Source organism: Notothenia rossii, assembly GCF_949606895.1.
Source record: "Notothenia rossii genome assembly, chromosome: 5".
NCBI classification, from domain to species: Eukaryota; Metazoa; Chordata; class Actinopteri; order Perciformes; family Nototheniidae; genus Notothenia; species Notothenia rossii.
This window is the reverse complement of record NC_136903.1, coordinates 36,122,806-36,143,664: the sequence shown is the minus strand read 5'-3', so window position 1 is coordinate 36,143,664 and position 20,859 is coordinate 36,122,806. Positions and strand designations below refer to the sequence as shown.

The 20,859-nt window shown below is 40.7% G+C and overlaps 1 protein-coding gene and 1 long non-coding RNA gene across 2 annotated transcripts in view; one reads left to right on the top strand and one right to left on the bottom strand.

The window, feature by feature from the left end:
* Positions 1-18,759, bottom strand: part of cfdp1 (craniofacial development protein 1) — a 23,135-nt gene extending 4,376 nt beyond the window's left edge. The window contains exons 1-5 of the mRNA XM_079681504.1: positions 18,412-18,759; positions 17,509-17,635; positions 16,900-17,122; positions 14,706-14,815; positions 6,191-6,313 (exon numbers count right to left, since the gene is read on the bottom strand). Of these exons, the coding sequence (XP_079537630.1) occupies positions 6,191-6,313; positions 14,706-14,815; positions 16,900-17,122; positions 17,509-17,635; positions 18,412-18,481 (653 nt within the window). The 5' untranslated portion in view covers positions 18,482-18,759. The remainder of the gene's footprint in view (positions 1-6,190; positions 6,314-14,705; positions 14,816-16,899; positions 17,123-17,508; positions 17,636-18,411) is intronic.
* Positions 6,320-10,061, top strand: LOC307039427. The gene is made up of 2 exons (XR_013808220.1): positions 6,320-9,735; positions 9,808-10,061. It is a non-coding gene; the product is annotated as an uncharacterized lncRNA (long non-coding RNA).
* Positions 18,760-20,859: the final 2,100 nt, after the last annotated feature.

Genomic DNA, 20,859 nt, shown 5'->3' with positions numbered 1-20,859 from the left:
ATAATGATGTTACCCTGGAGACCACAGCAGACTGGGCTTTTCATTTACTGCTGCATGACTGGACAAAGACGTCGTTAATTACTGTGAGCCATTTAAACACCGCTCATTTTGGCGTTCCACAATTACATACAGCCACTCATACTAACGTGCTCAAGTTGCAGTGTGAAGCTCCAAAGTCCAAGTTTCCCTTTTTTCTCCCTCATATCAAAGGTCTTTCAATCATTTCACATCAGGCTGAGGCTTCCTAAGTGTCCATGAATAGACCCATAAATTAAAAGAAATCATAACTAAGGTTGGATATCGTTTGAATTTCCACGATTCTGATTCTACTTTTCCGGCTCTTAACGGTTCTTAACGGTTCTCGATTCCGATTCTTTGAGGGTCAGGGTAAAAAAATGATACATGCTTCTTCCACCAAAAAAATTACATTTATTCGAGAAACTTTTACACAGGCTAGTTTACAGTAATATTCACATTAATCAGTCTGTTTATATTCACTGCTATGTAACTGTAACCTAAGAACCACTGAAGATACAACAGTGCAACAATCCAACCTTTAAAGGAAATCCCCCCCATTTAAAAACAGTTCTTGTTGAGAAAAACAAGCATATCTGCCTTCTCAGGCATACCGGGAAGAAATGTTTGAACATTTTAAAGTAAAATGCTTCAATCTGGTGCATAATTACTAGAGACTAGATCTAGGGGGTACAACTCTAAACACCCATATGAAAAAGATCGGTTTACATTTTAATGATTAAATAAGTATGTGAACATAACCAATAACCTACCATAGCCAATAACAAATAAATGTAACAGTAGGCTACGGAGAGCGGCGAGAAACATTTACTCAGGCATCGAAAAGCGGAACCGAAATTCACATTTCTAAATGATGCCGTTGGAATCGAAGTGTTGGAACCGGTTCCGAACTGGAACCGGTTCTCGGTGCCCAACCCTAATCATAACATATATAAAAAAATGAATTCATGTTAAATGAATTATATAAAGGAATTTTCTAGCTAATGTCCTAATGTAATACTGTGTTTTTCATCAATTATCCCTGACACAACTTCCCTTTTGTCAACCTGTTGCAGTCTATGAATAAATATTGAATAGTTTTAGTTTATTACAGCATGTGCATGGTGGGGTGCGTGCCTTTCTATGGAGTGTTTGATTTAATCCTTTGAGTCTTGAGGCCTGTACGACGAAGCCAATTCAACATCACCTGGATATGTTTGAGTTACCCGGTTTACCTAATCCAAAACTAACACGCTCTCGCTAAGAGCGGTCCTACGACGCCTCTTTATCAACTCGTTAACTCAAGCCATCTTTGCCCTATCTAGTTAGGGGCGCGTTCACATGAAAGGGGTGGTATTTGGAGCCAGGGTCGGCCCTAGACATTTTGGTGCCCTAGGCAAGATTATGATTTCCACTGCGCCACAGCCTCCCTATTATAAAGGTGTGCTTTGGAAATATTTGTTTACATGAATTGTGACCAAACCGTTTGAGACCCACTGAGATAACTTAAGACTAAAGTGAACCATCTAAACACAGAGTCCTTTACCTCACTGAGCTGTAGTTATCAGCCTCAATCCAACAACAAACCGCGGTACCGATGCGCGCCCTCTCTCTCTCTCTCTCTAGCTTGCTCGGAGGCTCTCTCTCACTTTGGCTGTGAGCCGCGCCCGATAAGTCAACATCCCCACTTTCCTCCCTTACAGCTCCCATCGTACAGGGCAAATGCAAAATGTTGCCGGCCCGGGGTGCAAAGGGTGTTTACTTTATTCAATTATTAATGTAAATGTATTACATCAAGGGCAGAAAATTAGGCAGAATTAAAAAAATAAATTAAAAAAATCTCCCAGCGCAGCGTGACCGCCTAGTTGCCAGCCTAGTTGCCAGTGCCAATGGCCGGCCCTGTTTGGAGCATTCGACCAATCACAAACATGGACAAGCGTACTGACAGCGCAGCGCGTCATACTTCCTGAATGAAAAGTCAACTATAATTAGACAAATATGAAGACGTTAAACTTTAAACATCCATGACTTAAACACTTTATCTAGGATAAAAGCCACATATTCACCTGCAAGGTGAATACAGCTGGTAAAAGAAAAAGTGTTTGAATGCGTACATTAACAGGTTTATGATATCACTGCCCCGTCTAAGACACGATCTGACTTTAAATTACATTTGACTCGAGTGTTTCGTCAACTTAATGTGTTTCTTAAAATAATACTTCTCCATACAGTATGTGACATTGTGAGTGTTGCACGGCCAGATACGGCTCAGCTGACTCAGATAAGGACATATATGATACATTATGATGTGATATGATGTGATATGAATGATAATGGGACCAGGGTTTCCGTTAGCCGGTTTTTAGCTGGTAAAATTGAATAAAAACCGGTCAATTCAAAACCTGCCGGTCAAAATGTCCGATGCTCCGATCGATTGGCCCCCGATCATTATCGGCCGATATTCACTCTTAATAGTTTGATCTGTGCTCTCTATAAAGGCCGATCAGTAGAGCTGGATCTGATCGATATGGACATAAACGCGAGTGAAGTATAACCGGACGCGTGACAGAGATCAGATCAGCTGCTCCATAATCACCTGAAGCCCCGCCCACTGTTTAGCGCGCTGCATGAGAAACTGACGGGCTGTCAGGAGAGAGAGAGAGAGAGAGAGGGAGAGAGATAGAGAGAGAGAGAGAGAGAGAGAGAGAGAGAGAGAGAGAGGAAAAGAGAGGATCCGTTTCTCCCGTGTTATTATTCAAATTTAATGTAAACTTTTGAATAATGTACTTCATCTACTAAAAGTAGTTTCTTTGAATGTAACAATTATGTTGTTTGTTGTTTGTGGAATCATTTATTGAAAAATGAATCTGAATTTTTCGATCTGTTATGATTATACACTGAAGCAATATAAAAATGACTCCCATTAACTGAGTTTTAAACATCAGCATATCCGGTCAGAGTCCGGTGAGTACCTGCTAACGGAAACTCTGCTACACAATTCTTATTATTATTATTGAAACATGACCGGTAAGTTTCAAATTTGTCCTGTAAAATAAATTCTGTTCGGACATTTGACCGGCGAGAGAAAATCCTAGCGGAAACCCTTAATGGGACGCCGCGGACTGTACGTAATGTTACTTTGATCCGGTTACTTATGTTGTGGCAGATAGTTAAAGAGCATCTTGCAGGTTTTTATTTTTTCTACATTTATGCTTAAACTTGCTTGAAAATTACAATTAAAAAAGTGAATGCAGGATTTGATATGTTTTACGAGACATAAGGGCAGGCATTCAGAGGGAAAGGAGCAATTTTGAGCTCTGCTCTTAAAAAACGCTTTTTTTTTAAAGGTCATACATCAAACGCGTCATATTACATCACGCAGGGGACACATCTCCGCTCTCTGACCGCGGGTATAGTAGAGTTGCGTTGAGTAGAGCGGTTGTGTTTTAAGGAGCTGGTATTTTTCGGTAGTTTTACATTGTATTTCACCATTTGTAATCATGGTGCAGTATTGTGTTTGTGCAGGTTGCACAAATACCAGCCTGTCAGGACATCGAGTCCACAGTAAAAAGGACTGGAGCTAGCGTTCGTTCCTGGGTGCGTTGTGCATCCACCTCCCTGCAGCACATACTCTCCACAGCTTTATCAGGAAACCATATTACTTCTCTCTCCCCCCCCCTTCGCTGCTCTCTCTCTCTCCCCTCCGGTACACGGCACCGTAAGACATAGTGTGGAGTTGCATTAGGTAACGCTGTGGTGGCTGTACTGCTCCAGCCGTCTCCTTTGTGTTTGTTTGTTTCCCCCTGTCTGTGTTGTTTGTGTGTGCGTGGTGGCTGTCACTCCTGGCTCCCGGCTCAACCTCCACTCACCTGCTGCAATCAGCTGTGCACCCTCCCCGACTACACACCTGCTTTCCATCAAGCCATTTACAACGGCATATCAACGGAGGCTCCACAACCTTTCTCCGCCAGATCGTCAAATATCAGCCGTATCTCGCGTCTCTCCCCCGGTACACAGCACCGTAGTGTGGAGTTGCATTAGGTAACGCGAGATACGGCTGATACTTGCGCATTAGTTTCTGTTATGGATCAGTATCAACAGTCCTGCCAGTAACGTTACTATATTATCAATGCTACTGTAGTTATAGCCTGATATATGATAGCTAACTTTACAATGTTGTGATGTGACGTTAGCTAACATTCTGTAGCTAACGCCGGTCACTCACCAAGATAGCTGCCCAGTTCTCCACTGGTTCTCCTCACACCACAGCTCAATTTCTCTCCGATGGCCGTTATTTCTTCTAATCCTTGGCTGCTCCTGGTCTCTTGGACGCCGAGCAGGCTCATAATTATAGGGTTGTGGTCCGTCATATGCATTCGAATATTCATGTTCAACTTCTTCTGTGTCTTCTGTGTCGAAACTAGCATTGGGATCCATGTTTATTTATACGTTACACCGGCCGCTCTCCCCCTTGTGTCCCCCGTGTTACGTCACACGTGGGAGGTCACGTGCCGAGGCTTTTTTATGCGGAAGTGAACATTTCTTACAAAAACGACGCCAGATGTCACTGTAGTGTATATATCTGTATATTTTTTTGAAAATCTAGTGTATTCATCACTTTCCTACACATTTATTCACAGGTGTCTTTAACCTGGAAGTTGCTCTTTAAGTAAGCTTTCTTTACGCTAATGTTATAATAGTCAAATAGCACTGAAGATTGGAGGTGATATTCTATTCATTTTCACACAGTCTGTGATTTTTGCCGGCCGTCTTTCCTGCAACGGCAGTTTAAACTGTATTTCCTTTCTCCTGTAATATGACTTGATCGCTTTAAACTCCACACACTGAGCTCTGATTGGTCAGCAGGCAGTGCTTTCACTGAGTTGATCTCTTAGATACCTCATTCACACCAACGGTGTTTCAGGGCCGGTTCAGCCGGAGCTAAACCGAAGAACCGGTTCTGAACCTGAAAAGCTCTAGCACGGAGCTTGAACCGGAGTTGCGTTGGTGTGAATGAGGTATTAGCCTGCAACCTAACCTGCTTCGGAACAGGCTAGCCTCTCAGCACAAGTTACCATGGAGATCTAGCCCGCTAAGAAGTGAACCAGCATCGTAGGACGCCGTATTTCCCGAAGGAAGGAGATTTAAAATCCCTTACAATGTGATCTGAGCAGCAATTGCACCTTTCCATACACAATATCTTCCTCCATGACATTCTTTTGTTAAATAAAACATAAAGAGACGTCCCTTAGTGGCCAATAGCAGACGTGTTTGCAATTTTCTACAGAACAACTGATCCAAATAACATGTAGGAAGTATCCTCTCTCAGATCCTCAGCAGCACACGGCAAAATGTAAGTGTTGGCGAGATAATTAAAACGCAGATATGTAAGTATGCAGGTATTAAAATGAACAACTCCAATAATTGTAGTTAAATCTTGTTTAACATCATGCCATAGAATAGATGGTATTTTAGAAAACGAATGTGTGTTTAGTGGTAGACCCTTCTGCATCTCAGCACTACCAAATTCCAAAGAATCATTTTGTATGCTTATATTATGTTTTAAAAAGGCCTTTATCCTGCAGTTTGGAGATGTATAAATATGAATGTGTTAGGTCCAACACAGAGCTAAACATAATACTAAAGGAAGAGTTCACTTTCCTTTTGGAGAGTGAGATGAAAAGTTGATGGATATCTTGTTTATGTCTGTGTGTTGAGTTGGAGCCAGGACGTGGTTAGCCTAGCTTAGCATAAAGACTAGAAGTAGGGGAAACAGATGCAGGGGGGGGGGGGGGGGGGAAGTGCGTGCGTGCGTGCGTGTGTGTGCGTGTGTGACGCTGATGGCTCTTTCCCATTTTACACCCAGCTGAGATAAACAGGAAATAGCTTTTGGACACACTGTACTTCCTGTCTGTTGGAAGATGATTTCCTGTTTCCTGTCTGGGGTTTTGGAGGGAAGATGTGCCCTTTCCCAAATGATTTCAATTGCCATGGCAACGAAAGGTCTTAACTGAGGTAGAGAAAAGGCACACACGCACACAAAGTGAGTAGAGTGTAGCTTCAATAACACAATACTAAATGTGATTCAACCAATCCTGGGCCTCTTTTAGGCAGCAATCACATCATGTACGTGTCAGTGTGTGGGGGAATGCTGTATGTAAAGATGTGAGCGTACCTGGGGCCAGGCAGAGGGGGCAGGCTGCCGCCTGAGGTCTCCTCCTCGTCTTCTTCGTCCTCCTTCTGGTTCTCCAGATACATCTTAGCTTCTTTGGAGTCAGCTGATACCACTTTATTCACCCTGACGGAGGGAGACAGACACACAGCGTGCTCAACTGTTTGCACAGTAATGCAGTATCTATGGAGCAGTTTGAAACAGTCAGTATATGATGGTGAAACTAGCCTTACTAGCTTGGAAAAACCCTGAAAAAGAAATCTAAACAGGTCAAATTAGGGACTTTGTGTCGTTTTTTACTTTTGTGTTAACGTTAACACTCTGGAATCACCTGGAAACCTTAATGTGTAAAAAAGTTCAACCCCAACTTCCTCCAGTAATACCAATGAAGATGTTAACCATGAATTGCATGGTAGTGAAAAAATGCAAAGAAAGCAGATGATGAAGAATGGTAACTGCACTTGTTAGCTTTACATGTAGATGTGTTGAAAACAGAGTAAAGGAACTTTTTTCTAAACATGCTTGAGCTTCTTGCAGGGCCGTGGGAAGTAGGGGTGCTGAGGGTGCTGCAGCACCCCCTGGTGGAGGACAGGGGATCTGCACTTCCACAAGATTAAATACAAATATAATTTAAAAAAAATGAATTTTCAGCCTTGACGTAACAACATTCATAATTAAGTAAAGATAACACCCTTTTCACCACGGTTACATTTTCCATTTGCCCCGTACGATGGGCGCTTTAAGTGATGAAAGTGGGGGATGCTGGCTTATCAGGCGCCCGCAGCTCACAGCCAGCGAGAGAGAAAGAGAGAGAGACAGAGGGGGGGGGGTGCACCTGTACCGGCGGGGAATGTTGTTAGCTTCTGCTGCGCTAACGGATATAAGAAGCTCTTTCTACAATAATGTGGAGGGAGAGTTCTGTCCTGTCAGACTGAGAGGCTCAGTGAGGTAAAGGACTCTGAGGGCTTAGATCAGGCCTATTCAACTGGCGGCCCGCGGGCCAGATGCGGCCCAGAACCAACTCCCGAGTGGCCCAGCCTCCCGTAGCCAAATTCCTACACTAGTACAGACCATGAACGCAACACTCCGCGTTGCATAGAAACCACCAAACCACAACGCAGCACGTTTTTTGAAAGTGCATCTAGTGGTGCTAGTAACGGTGGTCCTATGATAGCAACTCTAAAACATGTCTCTCTCAACTCTGAAGCGTAAACAGAGACAAAACGGTCATTGATCTTGTGGAGCAGATCCAAGTCAAGCTGGACCTTTTCGCGACCGACTTGAGCACGGGTCGGATGCTGCATTTTCCGACGATCCCCAAACACATCACATCTCCGGCACAAATCACGGATGTGATTACAGATTTCATTGCGAGTTTGAAAGAGAACTTTGCCGGTCGATTAGATGGACTTGCTCTGCCCACAGAGGTGATGGGCTTTGCCAGAGACCCCGTCACTGTTGCAATAGAGGGGGACGCATCAACCAGAGCAAAGGAAGTGGTCCCCTGCATCGACAAGGGGAAATATACAGTACACTGGAACTTATTGACATGCAGCGCACTAACGGGCCAGCGAAGTTTTGGAGTGATGTCAAAAAACGGCAGTTCCCTAACGTTCAGAAAGTAGCGATCTGTGTGCTCAGTATGCTTGGATCAACATACACATGTGAATCAAGCTTTTCACACATGAGCTCAATCAAAAGTAGCACTCGCTGCTCCCTGACTGACAGCACTTTTCACCAATGTCTTAGGATTGCATTGATATCCTATGAGCCAAAAATCACTGCTCTTGTTCAAAACAAAAAATGTCCCTTCTCCCATTGAGAAAGTCAGCGATGACAAATCACAAATGAGGTGATAGTAAGCACCTAGTTTACTATAGTAGACGTGTAGTGTAGTATTCATTCATATAGTTACCCGTATCCCTTGTTATGGGTTTGTGCACTGAAGGGTAACTTGACAGTTCTTTCTATATTCATTTAAATGCACTTTGTAATGTGTCTGGGTCAAATGTGACCAAAACGTATGATTTTTTTGTTATTACTTGAAAAGTGAAAAAATAGTATTGCTACAGTACTACCTCTTTTTTTTGCATTGCTCTTTAGCTTTTTTTTTTGTATGTCAGGAAATGTATTAAGACTGCTATTATTGTATTCAGTAAATGCACTTTGTGATGTGCTTGGTTCAAAAAAAATAACCTGAATATTTGACTTCTAAAGCAAACAAATGTAATGCTACAACTGTGCACTTTTTTTTCAGATTCTGTTAAATTAAAGCTAATTTGTTGTGTTTTTATGCACTTTTTGAACTACCTTTGTTAGATGAACAATGAATAAAAATTGCATGTTTTTCATCGCAGTAATATGTGTTTGTTTAAAATGTGTCACTACCCGCTTTTTACAGGCCGCTGAATGTCTGGCCCAGCTGAATGTTGTAGTTATAAAATCTGGCCCAACTGAATGTGTAGTTGAATAGCCCTGGCTTAGATAGTTAACCTTAGTCTAAGTTATCTCAGTGGGTCTCAAACGTTTTGATCACAATTTGTGTAAACAAATATTTCCAAGGCACTCCTTTATAATTATTAGGATAAATAAAAACAGGTTTGAAATCATTCCAATGTATACTATACAGTGTGCGAAAAAGTACACGTCCCACCGTCCGGGACGTGTTATTTACAATATCGGACAAGTAGATCTTTCAATTGACTTGTCCGGCGGACAAGTGACGTTTTTCGCCCGGATTTATTGTTATATTATTGATAGATTCAGTTTACAAAAGGCAGAACTCATTCGCAAATTGGACGTGTCCGCCATTGTTCGTTTAGAAATGTTAGTTTCGGTTCTGTTTGTCGATTCCTAATGAAATGCATCTCGCCACTTTCTGTACAGGGGCGGGGCGGGAAGTGTAGCACAGTGGCAGGGTTGGGAAGCAAAACTCGGTTCCGAGTAGGAACAAATAACAATTGTCCGTTCCCGGGATTGATAAGAGTTGTGAGGACAGGAGGCGAAGCCGAGCCCCGCGGACCGCAGCTCCCTGTCTCTGCTCCGGATCAGCTGATCGCTGCATGGTGCAGCTCAGCGTCTCTCTCTCTCTCTCTCTTTCTACACACAGCGGATTCACTGCCCGTTTAACAGCCTCATCTTTGTCAAACTTTCTTATGTTCTTTCTCAAACACGTAATGAAGGTTATTAGGACTTTTAGCTCCTTTGTTGTTAATATTGACCGCCGTTTCCTTTATGAAGTGAAGCAGCCAACCTGTGTCCTCGCGATGTAATCATATCCCCGGACCCCCATACTCGGAGGAGCACAGGGATGTCAGTATTGTTTATAAGGCAGGGTATAGAAATTATTGAAATTAAAATACTATCTATTTACTTTTACAAACAGTGAACAGCTGGGCAGCTGCAGCATGTGTATTGCAGGACATGTGTAAGCGTCTTTGAGTTTTAGAAAAGCGCTAGGCCTATAGGCTATAAATATAATGTATTATTATTATTATTATTAGGCCTATGTGTTGGACATGTGTGGTTGGACTCTGTCTCACAGGCAGGTTGCAGCATGTGTGTTGCAGGACATGTGTTGGACACACAGATTGTGTGGTTGGACTCTGTCTCACAGGCAGGTTGCAGTGTAACATCAGAGGAGACTGGGCCAATTGTACATTCTTAAACTGCACCACTTAGAACTAACAAAACAATGCAGAGATTATGTTTATATAATTGTATTCAATAACCGTAATAAATTAAACAGTATGAACTGATTTGTAAATAGGAATACAGATTTGACTTAATGTTTTCATAAATATATTTTTCTCCCAGTTTGTCATGGGACTTATTTTTACCCTCTCAAAGAACCGGAATCGAGAACCGAAAATAACTGGAATCGAAAAGCAGAACCGGAATCGTTAAAATCTAAACGATACCCAGCCCTATGTGTGATGCAGTAAAATCTTACCGCTCACTCACGTGAGCGGTGTCGTAAAAACCGTGGGAAAATGTGAAATACGATGGCGAAGAAGAAGATTCCAGTGGCCCCAATTTGTGTCCATTCTGGACAAGTGAAAATGTATTCGGACAAGTAAATTGCCAAACTCACTTGTCCATGGACAAGTACTCTCTAAAAACTTTTTCTCACACTGCTATAGGACAGTAAACCAAAAATATCGTTTAAAACTGGAGAGATTTAAAAATATGCATAAATAAATAAATGTTAACTGATAAGATATAAATGAACCACAAAAATAAAACAAGTTAGCCTACATTTATTTGTTATTGGCTATGGTAGGTTATCGGTTATGTTCACATACTTATTTGATTATTAAAATGCAAACCGATCTTTTTCATATGGTGTTTAGAGTTGTATCCCCTAGATCAGTCTCTAGTAATTGGGCGCTCAAAGTGCACCAGATTGAAGCATTTTACTTTAAAATGTTAAAAACAATCTTCCCGGGGGGGTACCCCCGGACCCCCCTAGAGGATGTGAAGTCCACCCCAAAATTAAAACATGTTCAATGTTCATGCAATACTAAATAGTATATATTTGAAGCCTTTTTATATAAGCTGTCCACCATGTCAATATGTTTCTCTGTTTGTAGTGTCTTTTGTAGAGGTTTTTCATTGCCAGCTAAAATCTTGCCTATAGGGCAGCAAATTGGTCAAAACCGGCCCTGGTGTCATATCCCCACAGCACCCCCCATTTGAAACATGTTCCCACGGCTATGGCTTCTTGTGCACAAGAGTGTGAGATAGTGGACAGATTCTCCACTGTAGGAACAGATAGAGCTGCAGGACGATATCAATCTGTGTAGCTCACATTATACACAGGGGGAAGTGTCCATGCTGTAACAAAGTGTCAGAATTTTCTTACCAGTTTAGAGTTTCACTTACCAGAGCATTTCCTTATTACAACACCAAACATGTTTAGATTTTGACTCCCCCCAAAATACAGGTACAAATTTGAAACTTTTAACTATGCATCACTAATGCAATTATTTTTCATTGATTTACATCTCCAATTATTTTTATTCTTAATATCTGACACCCATTTTCTACTCACACGGCATACTGACCAATCCCACAGTCAAGAAACTAAGTTTAATTTCTCTGGTTTAGTAAGTTGACTTATTTGTATGCTTGCTCAATGTTTTGTTAACCCCTTAATTTTAGTAAAGCACTTGATTCAACTCAGAAAAAAAGTCCACTAAATTTAAATCAGTCATTATTTTTGAGTGTATAAAAGGGCAACAATTCAGAGTCTATTGAGTATTAGATTCCTCACAGTTGAGGGGAACATGTGGAGTTTCAGCTTCCCATTGTGCTCCAAATTATGAGCTATGAGAGGAAATCTGCTTAGGGATGCAGAACACTTTTTTAATTTAGCAAGTAAACTAGTTTATATAGAAAGTTGTTGATAGATTTGGCACTTCTTCCTTCAAATGTGGATTAATGTTACCTTTTTAAACAAATTAATATATAGAAAGGGCATCTTTTTTGTCATCAATATAACTAATCTACACAGCCCATTCTGCATCTCAATCCTCTCCCTCTACCCATGCTGTACCACACACTCGCAGTCCGAGGAAAACATGTGTGTGTCTCTCACTGTGGGGTTAGATAGGGAGGCTATATGAGGAACAACCGCTGCATCCTCTGGGAACATCAGCTCTGCACAGACTACACCACCACTTGCATCCATCATGGCGGCACTAAAAGGCTTTCCCTGTTATATATGCTAATTACATGCAGCCATAATTACACAGAGTACACACTGAGTCTCGTCTCAGGGAGGGAACAGAAACCTATGGGAGTCCCAGAGAGAGCTGAAAAAACACGAGGGCCACCGCAGTACGGATACTCTTTGAAATATTTCAGTACTTGCAGACGATTATTTCATAGAAAATCGATGTTCATTCATAAACTCAGTACAATGTTCACTTGAGCAGCATTTATTGTGGCTCTGGGGATGTTTTGAAGAGCAATCCGTTTCAGTAATTACAGAGCACAAAGCTTCATGCATAATCATCCTTATGAATTATTATACCCAGTCAAATCTGGTTTCTGAGTAAAGACTGCTCAGATGTAAACATGTAGGACGGGACATTACATGCTCCACATTCAGACTGCAGGGGCGTGGCTGTCTGTGGGATGTACAGTTTGGTTCTGTTACACAGTAATAATGAAACTGTTTTGATGGGAACACACAATCTCATGAGCTAGGATATTTACTTGTGCCTGGTTAAAGACATGCAAACTGAGTCTGTTCCAATACTTTATTTAACTGTTCACATTAGCAGCTACATATAATTAAAGATATTAGTGCTTGCATTGTAAATACTGTTAACAACATGTTTTATAGGGCTTCATTTGTGTCAGTATTATTTTTCAGAACAGATCACCAAGCAGTAGTGCAGGTTATTGTACACAAATGTGTGCTAGGTAATATAAATAGAACCAATTCAAACACCGTAACTCTCAGTGTCACATCTACATATTCAAATAAAGAATGCATGTTTCTAGCTGCTGGGTATTTCAAACACTGTGTGTAAAATGCACATCCACACACGTAGAATTGAAAGCCACCAAGGCCATCTTGTTAATGTGTGTTGTAAAGGTGATACAAATATATTTACAAATACATATAATTGACTACAAATCAATGTACTCCCGACTGTGGGGCGACTGGGGCTGCGAGGGAGTGATTGCCTTGTGGGTTCAATCCCAGCCCGTGCAGCCAACATGTCGATGTTTCCTTGGGCAAGATACTTAACGAATGAATGAGGTGTGAAAGGGTGAATGACTCGTAGTATGTAAAGCGCTTTGAGGGGGTGGAAAATACATGTTTTCAGAGATTTTTGGGGGATTTTGTGGGTGGTATTTTTGTTTTAATTTGCAGATCCGTTTGTTTGTGGAAAGTGTTTTACATTACACACGGATTGTCCATCAAACCGGGTATATGCAGGAATCCTGAAGTCAAATGTAATACCTTTTAAGACCTTTTTTAAGACCCTTTCCATACATTTTAAGACCTCATCGCCACTTCAAGTTGCATTTCCCCATAACGATATTTCATAACGCAGTGAGCGTGCGATGTCCTGTTCAGATGACGTCAAATCCAACGGGATGCCATAAATAAACTACACAGAATCACACTGCACACCTACGCAATGATTACATTCAGGCAAACTTTAGAATACAACCTCTTTGGACAATTTATATAGTTATTGAAAACAAGCTACAAAATGTAATACCTTGGAGAATACCGTTAAATACTTTTCAATAGCCTTCATTTTCGCTAAATTGATTGATCAACTTTTAATACTTTTTAAGACCCCACGGACACCCTGTCAAAGAATGTTAAGACAATCCTCCATAATGACCCAGTGTTCTGTGTGGTACATCTAAAAAGGAACGTGACATCCTATGAGCCTATGAACAGACAGAATGAACAACACACTGATGCTGTATATAAAGTTGGGCGCGAGGGGGGGGGGTGCAGGGGAACTGTTGTATTACACCAGAGCCCGGTCCAGTTTCTTTTTTGTATATTATGATGGTATTAACACTATTGGAAACAAAGCACTATCTTAAGTGAATATTTTTAATAGGGGAAATATTTCCCTTTGTTATGATGTGTAAATGATGGAGATTGATGACTAGACATGATGACTAGAAGTTTTTCCTTGTACGATGTGAGGGTCTAAGAACAGAGGGTGTCGTATTGTCATACTGATATTCTGTACAAACTGTGAAGTCCACTGTGACAAATGTAACATTTGTGATATTGGGCTATATAAATAAACATTGATTGATTGATTGATTGATTGATTGATTGATTGATTGATTGATTGATTGATTGATAGATAGACAGACATCATGTTCTTTCTCTGATGAGATATTTTCAACCTATTCATTGTTGGATGGTTATGATCCATTTGAATCATCATAAATTAGCTGAAGGTGTTTAATGTCTGAATGACTATAAAAATAAACCTTGGTAAGGGGACACATACTGTAGTACTGCTATGCTTTCACAGAGTTCACGAGGTTACGTGTGTGTTTGGCACCGCCTACTGGTCAATGTGTAAATAGTTAAACCACTATCAACATCATTTATAGAATTGTATACAATTTGGAGATATCTGGTTATTTACAGAATGTCAGGAACTGTTATTCACTGTAGAAAGTTTATCCTTCATCTACTACATTATAATTAAGTTTCAATTTGTTGGAGAGATATCTACCGAAATGAGCATGCTAACTGACTAGCCCCTGCCCGTTCACAATTAGTGAGCAGAGGTTGGCCCGTCTTATTACTGTCCTGCCACAGCCAAAGTAACTGGATTTTTTGTCAGAGCATTTGATTTACTAAATACTCGATCCAACCTAGCTTTTTTTGTAAACTTTAAAGCTGATGTTATTTTTACCAAATGTAACTATTTGGCTCATCTTCCTATAAAATCTCTGTGGTTTATTAAAAGAACATTTTAAGTCTTAAACTGTTGATGAGTGTTCAGAGGCATACCTTACTTCTTCTCCAGCGAAGTCAAACACTTGGGTGATGGTGACTTTAGCAGGTTGAGGAGCTTTGGTGTCTTTACTCGAGGGAGCAACCTTCAATACTGAGATATCCTCCTGAGGAGGAATACAAAACATCAGTATATGGGAGGGACAAGGATGAGACACATAATCAATGCTTTACATGTGATATTGTTATGCAACTTTTAAAAAAAATCATATCCCAAGTCAGGGACCGGAGGAACGTGGAACAGACAATAAAACAACCACTTTGCTTCCCTCTCTGTTTATCCAGGTTTATAACCATTTTAAACATGGCCTTCTGTGACTTTATTTAGTTTTTTATGTTTATTGTATGTACACAACAAACTATGAACTATGGTGTATGAAAGGAGATATGGGGAAGGGTGAACATTTATTTCAGACGAGTTCTTATTTGTAGAAAAAGCAAGCGGCTGTTCTAGACCAATTTTAGTCGGGGGGGGCCTGATGGGGGCTGTTCTGTATGAGTGTTGCACATTAAATGCAGGAAAAAGGAGAAAAAGAGCATCTTCTAAATGTTAACATTTTTAGTTCAGCGTAAAGTCATGCTGCACAGAAGAAACATAAAATACCATGATTGGTGTTTGTTTCAGTTACAGAATGTGCCTCAGTAACTTAGTGAAGAGGTATTTAATGTAATGCTGTCAAAATTATCGCGTTAACGGCAGTAATTAATTTTTTGAATTAATTGCGTTAAAATATTTAACGCATTTAACGCATGTGCAGAATGGCCCGCCCCATACATCCCACCATTGGCAGCGCCAGGGTATGGCTGGGGTAGGCTACACCCATACCAAGAAATGGCTTAGCCCCACCATGAAAAATGATGTTAAAGTAAGCAAAATAAAGTCTGCCAACTCGCGCCGAGAATTGCACAGACAGCAGTTAGTAAGATTGATTTCAGTAGCCACTTGTCTGGAAATAACGAAGACCAGAAACGGTTTTGAAAACTTTTGTCACGTAGTGATCGTCTTCTCAGTAGAACATCTTTGATAATGTCTTCTGGCCAATCAGAATCAAGATAACGGCGTGGTGTTGTTGCAGGAAGTCCCGACGAAGAATACTTTTTGCTGTAGTACAGGGGTGCACATAACTGGTACGCAGGTTATGTGCGTAATCTGAAATGCGTACCATCACTTGTGTCACAAAGCGCATTTGCGTACCAACATACTTGTGAAGCTTTTCCAGAAGTCGGTTAGATCACCGGACGACAGAGTCGGTCTCCGTGTGCACAAACAGGGCTGCTGTTAAGTTCGGTCTGTACAACGGAATTTTGCCAAAACTACGCCAACCAGCTGCGGAGGGAGACTCCCCCCCTTCACTGGAGAACTGCGCTAAAAAAGATGATCACAACGTTTACACTCTGTGGTCACGAAGTACTCCACTAGCCCCCCCCCGTCGACTTTCCTTAAGTACTCCCCCGTTGATAGAAATCAACACGTAATGAATTAAGACCCCACGGTTTGATGATTGATAGGTGTGTGGGCTGTCTTTCATTTTGACACAAAATGTTATAATAAACATACCTTCTTTCATTTATCTTTCCATTCCCACAACAATATACATAAAGAAATGGCATATTTTGGACATAGTTCGAATGGTGATTAATCATGATTAATTAATTTTTAAGCTGTGATTAATCTGATTAAAAATGTTAATCGTTTGACAGCCCTAATTTAATGACATCATTAAAAACAAAAAACTATTTCCAATTACTTTCATGCAACACTTTCATACGTGACACTGTCATAGACTATTATATCTGAGGGGGGCCAGAGGGGGGTCCAAGCTCAGTGTGGCAGGGGCAATGACTGGCCCCTGTTGGCCCCAAATTAGAACCGCCCATGGTAAAAAAGCCTGTTACCAATTCATGAGGAATTATTTTATTGTTAATCTTCTGTTTGGCTTCATAATGGTTGAAGGGATGATCAATATTGTTTCACCTCAGTTTATTTTTTATGTTTGTTGTGTTTAAGAGTCTATAGTGTGTAACGTGTGTTTGACTGTGTTTTAACTAATTAACTAATGATTAACTAATGCTGATTCTTATAAAGACAATATAAGACAAAGCACCATGTGTAAGTTTGGTTAGGAATTGCATTTGAATGTTAACCTATTCAAAATTGGTAAGTTCTTGATTGGGTTTAGGATATATTTACCTTCTGTGTGGAACCGGACTGAGCGGTCGGTGCAGACTCTTTGGGTCTGGTTCCAACGTCAGACAGGAAGCTGGCCCACAGGTCGTCAGATTTCTTCTTCAGTTTGTCCTCAGCCTTCGGCCCTACCTTGGTGAGTTGTTCCACCTCTTCCTGTGGCCGCTCCTCTGCTTCTGCTCCGTCCCCTTCTTCATTATCTACTTTCAGTACTCCTTTCTTCCTCTTTCTATAAAAAGAATGGTTTTCATCATTCACATCATCTTTTTAGAAGCAAATAGGGTATTTATTTATTTGTCTGTTTAATATAAGATTGCGTGCGCTGAAAAGTACTAAATGTGGTTAATTCAATCAAAATGGCGGACATTACTGCACAACAATTTTAGATGCTATTTAACATGCCTGCTGATAAAATGCTACTTATCCAAGATGTTGGAGTTGTGGAAGTTGTGATGTGGAAAAGGAAATCGAAAAAATAGATCCTAGAAACGCGTTGGACTGCTAATTGACCCTTTTGGCTTTTTTTTAAAGATGGATATGGAAAGTTTAGCCCTTCATCTGATATCATTCCGTCATTATTGCTTTAATCTTATAACTTGTTAATTATTTTCTCACCTCACACTGATGTCCTTTTTGTTGCTCTTCTTCTTGCTATCGCTGCCATCACGTGGCACAGTGTCACTCTCGTTCAGAGGGTCTTCCTTCTCACACTCATTAAGGTCATCCTCACTCAGGTTATCATCTGAGGAGAGAACAGGAAGCAGACATGAGAAGGAAAGAATGTGAATACACAGATCAATAATGTAGTTTATTAAAAATGAGCTAAATCATGTTGTTATGGTATGATTTAATCATGTTATCATTTACCCTGTAATTAAAGCTTACACAAATAGTTTGTTGGATTTCATGTCATGCAGTTTATTTGCACAGTTCATTTTTGACATATATTATATATATATATCAATAATTTTGTTTTAATTACATTGAATATGTTTGCATTAAGACAATTTTTTGTGGTGTAATGGACTGGATATTATACGAGGTTATAATATCTGTTTAAAAAATATATAATTTAATGACATTTTAACTAAGTTGCCATTACAAATTATGTACCTGAAACAAACACAAACATGTTGTTTTTTTGTGCGCTATGACTTTATACTGAACAAAAAACACAAATCTTGAACACTGTCTCACCCCCCTTGATTAATAACTCGCCCCAACATTGCCCCCAAGGAAAATTGCTCTAGAACCGCCAGTGGTCTTTAGACTCCAGGTTTGTACATCTGCTGAGAAGAAATTCAGCAATAAATGTCCTTGTTCTTGATGGACTTTAGCTCAAAGTCTCTACACATCGGTGTTATCGTTTTGAAAGCGTACCTTTTGCTAGTTATGGCTAATAGAGCTAATTGAATCTATCTTATATAAAAAGTAAATTCATTAGCTACAACAACAGTCTTCCTCCATGCGGTGTGTACTACGCTTCTGATAAAGCGCAGCTTTGTTTACTGCCCTAACCTGAAGGGACGTAGTCAGCATCTTCATTCGACGAGTATCCGTCAGAGTCGTAGTCATCGTAGTCCATCATTTTTGGAGAAGCTTCAGACTGATAGTGAAGTCAATAAAGAGGGCTACAAGCGACAGTGGGTTTGCTACTTGCTTACTTACTTACTCCTTTCTAGCAGAACTACCGTTTTAATGTTGCTCTTTTAGAGCTTTAATATATTTAAATACATTTAGTGCAAGATATGTATGAAACTGGGTACTACAGTTAGCCTTTCTGAAATTGAATGTGAAGACAACGGAAAGCTCAAAGGCTCAAAATGTTGGACTGTTGCTCTCTTCTGTTGCAGCGAGCAGGCGAGTGTTTCTGCATCAGCGCCACTACAGGTGGGGAGGGTCAATACAACAATAATATCAGCACAGCGCCAATCAGTCAGCCAGGATAAGATTTATAGGCCCATGCAGCGCCATATAGATAGAAGATTCTAATCTAGATTCTAGATTCTATTATATGGCTCTGGGCCCACGGTACTGTGTGTAGTACTTGATACTGATGGTAATAATTTATTGAACTATCATTTCAGCTCTTGAGAATGAGACCCTAGAGCTAGAGGTTTCTCAATACTCAAATTTCCCCTCCTCGACTCCTCGACTCCTCGGTCCTCCGGTAGTGACCCTGAAATGAATTTCAGCGCGCCATTTTGAAGGACATCTCATTTCTCTAAATGCACTTCGAGGACCGAGCATCGAGCATCGAGGAGGCTCTCTGGAGGAGCTCTAACTGAGGAGACACTGATGGGTCCTCCACGGCTTCTCCACGGATGCATTTCCGGGAACGGTGGAGGCGTGCCGCACGGCCGGACTTATCTCAGCCAATGACAGCTCTGCATGCATCCCTTGGATATTATTTTAGTAACTGCTTTCATCGCAACGCGATGTTTACAGTGAGAACAGCTGTGAGGTCTATGCAGAAAGCAGAGCAGTGTGTAAAATATATATCACTCAGTATAACAGGCCTACATTACTTTCTGTATTTGTATGCTGTAGTTTATATCTACAAACAAAGACTCGATATTTTTCTAAAACCATTTAGTGCTTCACATAATAAAATAGACAACGGCTGTAGCCTGATTATGCTTTAGGAGCAGTAGGTGTGTGCAGTGGCGGTTCTACGGGGTGGCACAGGGTGGCAGCTGCCACCTCAGAAAAATACCTTGCCACCCCAGCTGCCACCCCAGTTGGCAGCTTTGTTTTGAAAGAAAAGTTGTGGCTCATCGGACATTTATGAGAGAAAATCTCTAATGTCCTAGTGCAAGTGAATGCAGCACTTGTAACCCCTCCCCCGGCCCTGGCGCGAACCTGGAAATGTGAATGGTGGCGATTTCATTTGAACAGGGGGACAGCGCAAAACCAGAAGCATTTCGGATCCAAGTAGACGGAAGGAATGAGGTATTTGCGGTCTCCAATGACAGAGAAGAGCCTGTCAAGTTTGGCTGCAAGGCAAGGCAAGTTTATTTATATAGCACTTTTCTGTACGCGACAATTCAAAGTGCTTTACAAAACAAATTAAAATACTTTTTAGGAATACATACAGTAAAAACACATATAATGGCATTTTACAACAGGCATTACAAAGCAAAGATAATAAAATAATAAAAATAAACACCACAGGTATACAATACATGTTTAAAAGGCATAGGCCTACTGTAGTGTGAATATGAGCAGCTAAATTAAAAGCAGCCAAAGAGATATGTTTTTAGCGGTTTTTAGTCTCGATTTAAAAATAGTAAGCGTTTCAGATTGTCGGGGCATAAAAGCTAAATGCTGCCTCTCAATGTTTTGTTTTTACTCTCGGAACCGATAGCAGACCCGTCCCAGAAGACCTGAGGCACCTTGATGGCTCGTAATTATGCAGGAGTTCAACAATATACTTTGGTCCTAAGCCATTTATTGATTTAAAAACTAGCAATAGTACTTTAAAATCAATTCTTTGCCCGACTGGAAGGACCGGACTAATGTGATCCACTCGTTAGTGAGGACCATAGACTGTATATTAATATATTAGTGAGGATACGTGCAGCTGCGTTCTGAATCAGCTGCAGCTTTCTGATGGATTTTTTTGTCAGCCCTGTGAATACACTATTGCAGTAGTCCAGTCTACTAAAGATAAAAGCATGGAAAAGCTTTTCTAAGTCCTGTTGTGACATTCGTTTTTTAATCTTCGATATGTTCTTCAGGCTGTACTCAGCATTGAATCAAAATGCACCATAGCTTTAAATCTTAATAAGTTTGTGAGGCGTTTTGCTGAACAAGATGGTAATCGCCACATTCAGCTGTTATAGGCATGCCAACTTGATGCTCTGCTCACAGATGACTCGATGAGCAGAATAAACTGTTAAGATGATGACCTTACGTGTGTAAATATTTGTTTTTCTTTGTGGGCGCTGAACTGTTCCTTTGATT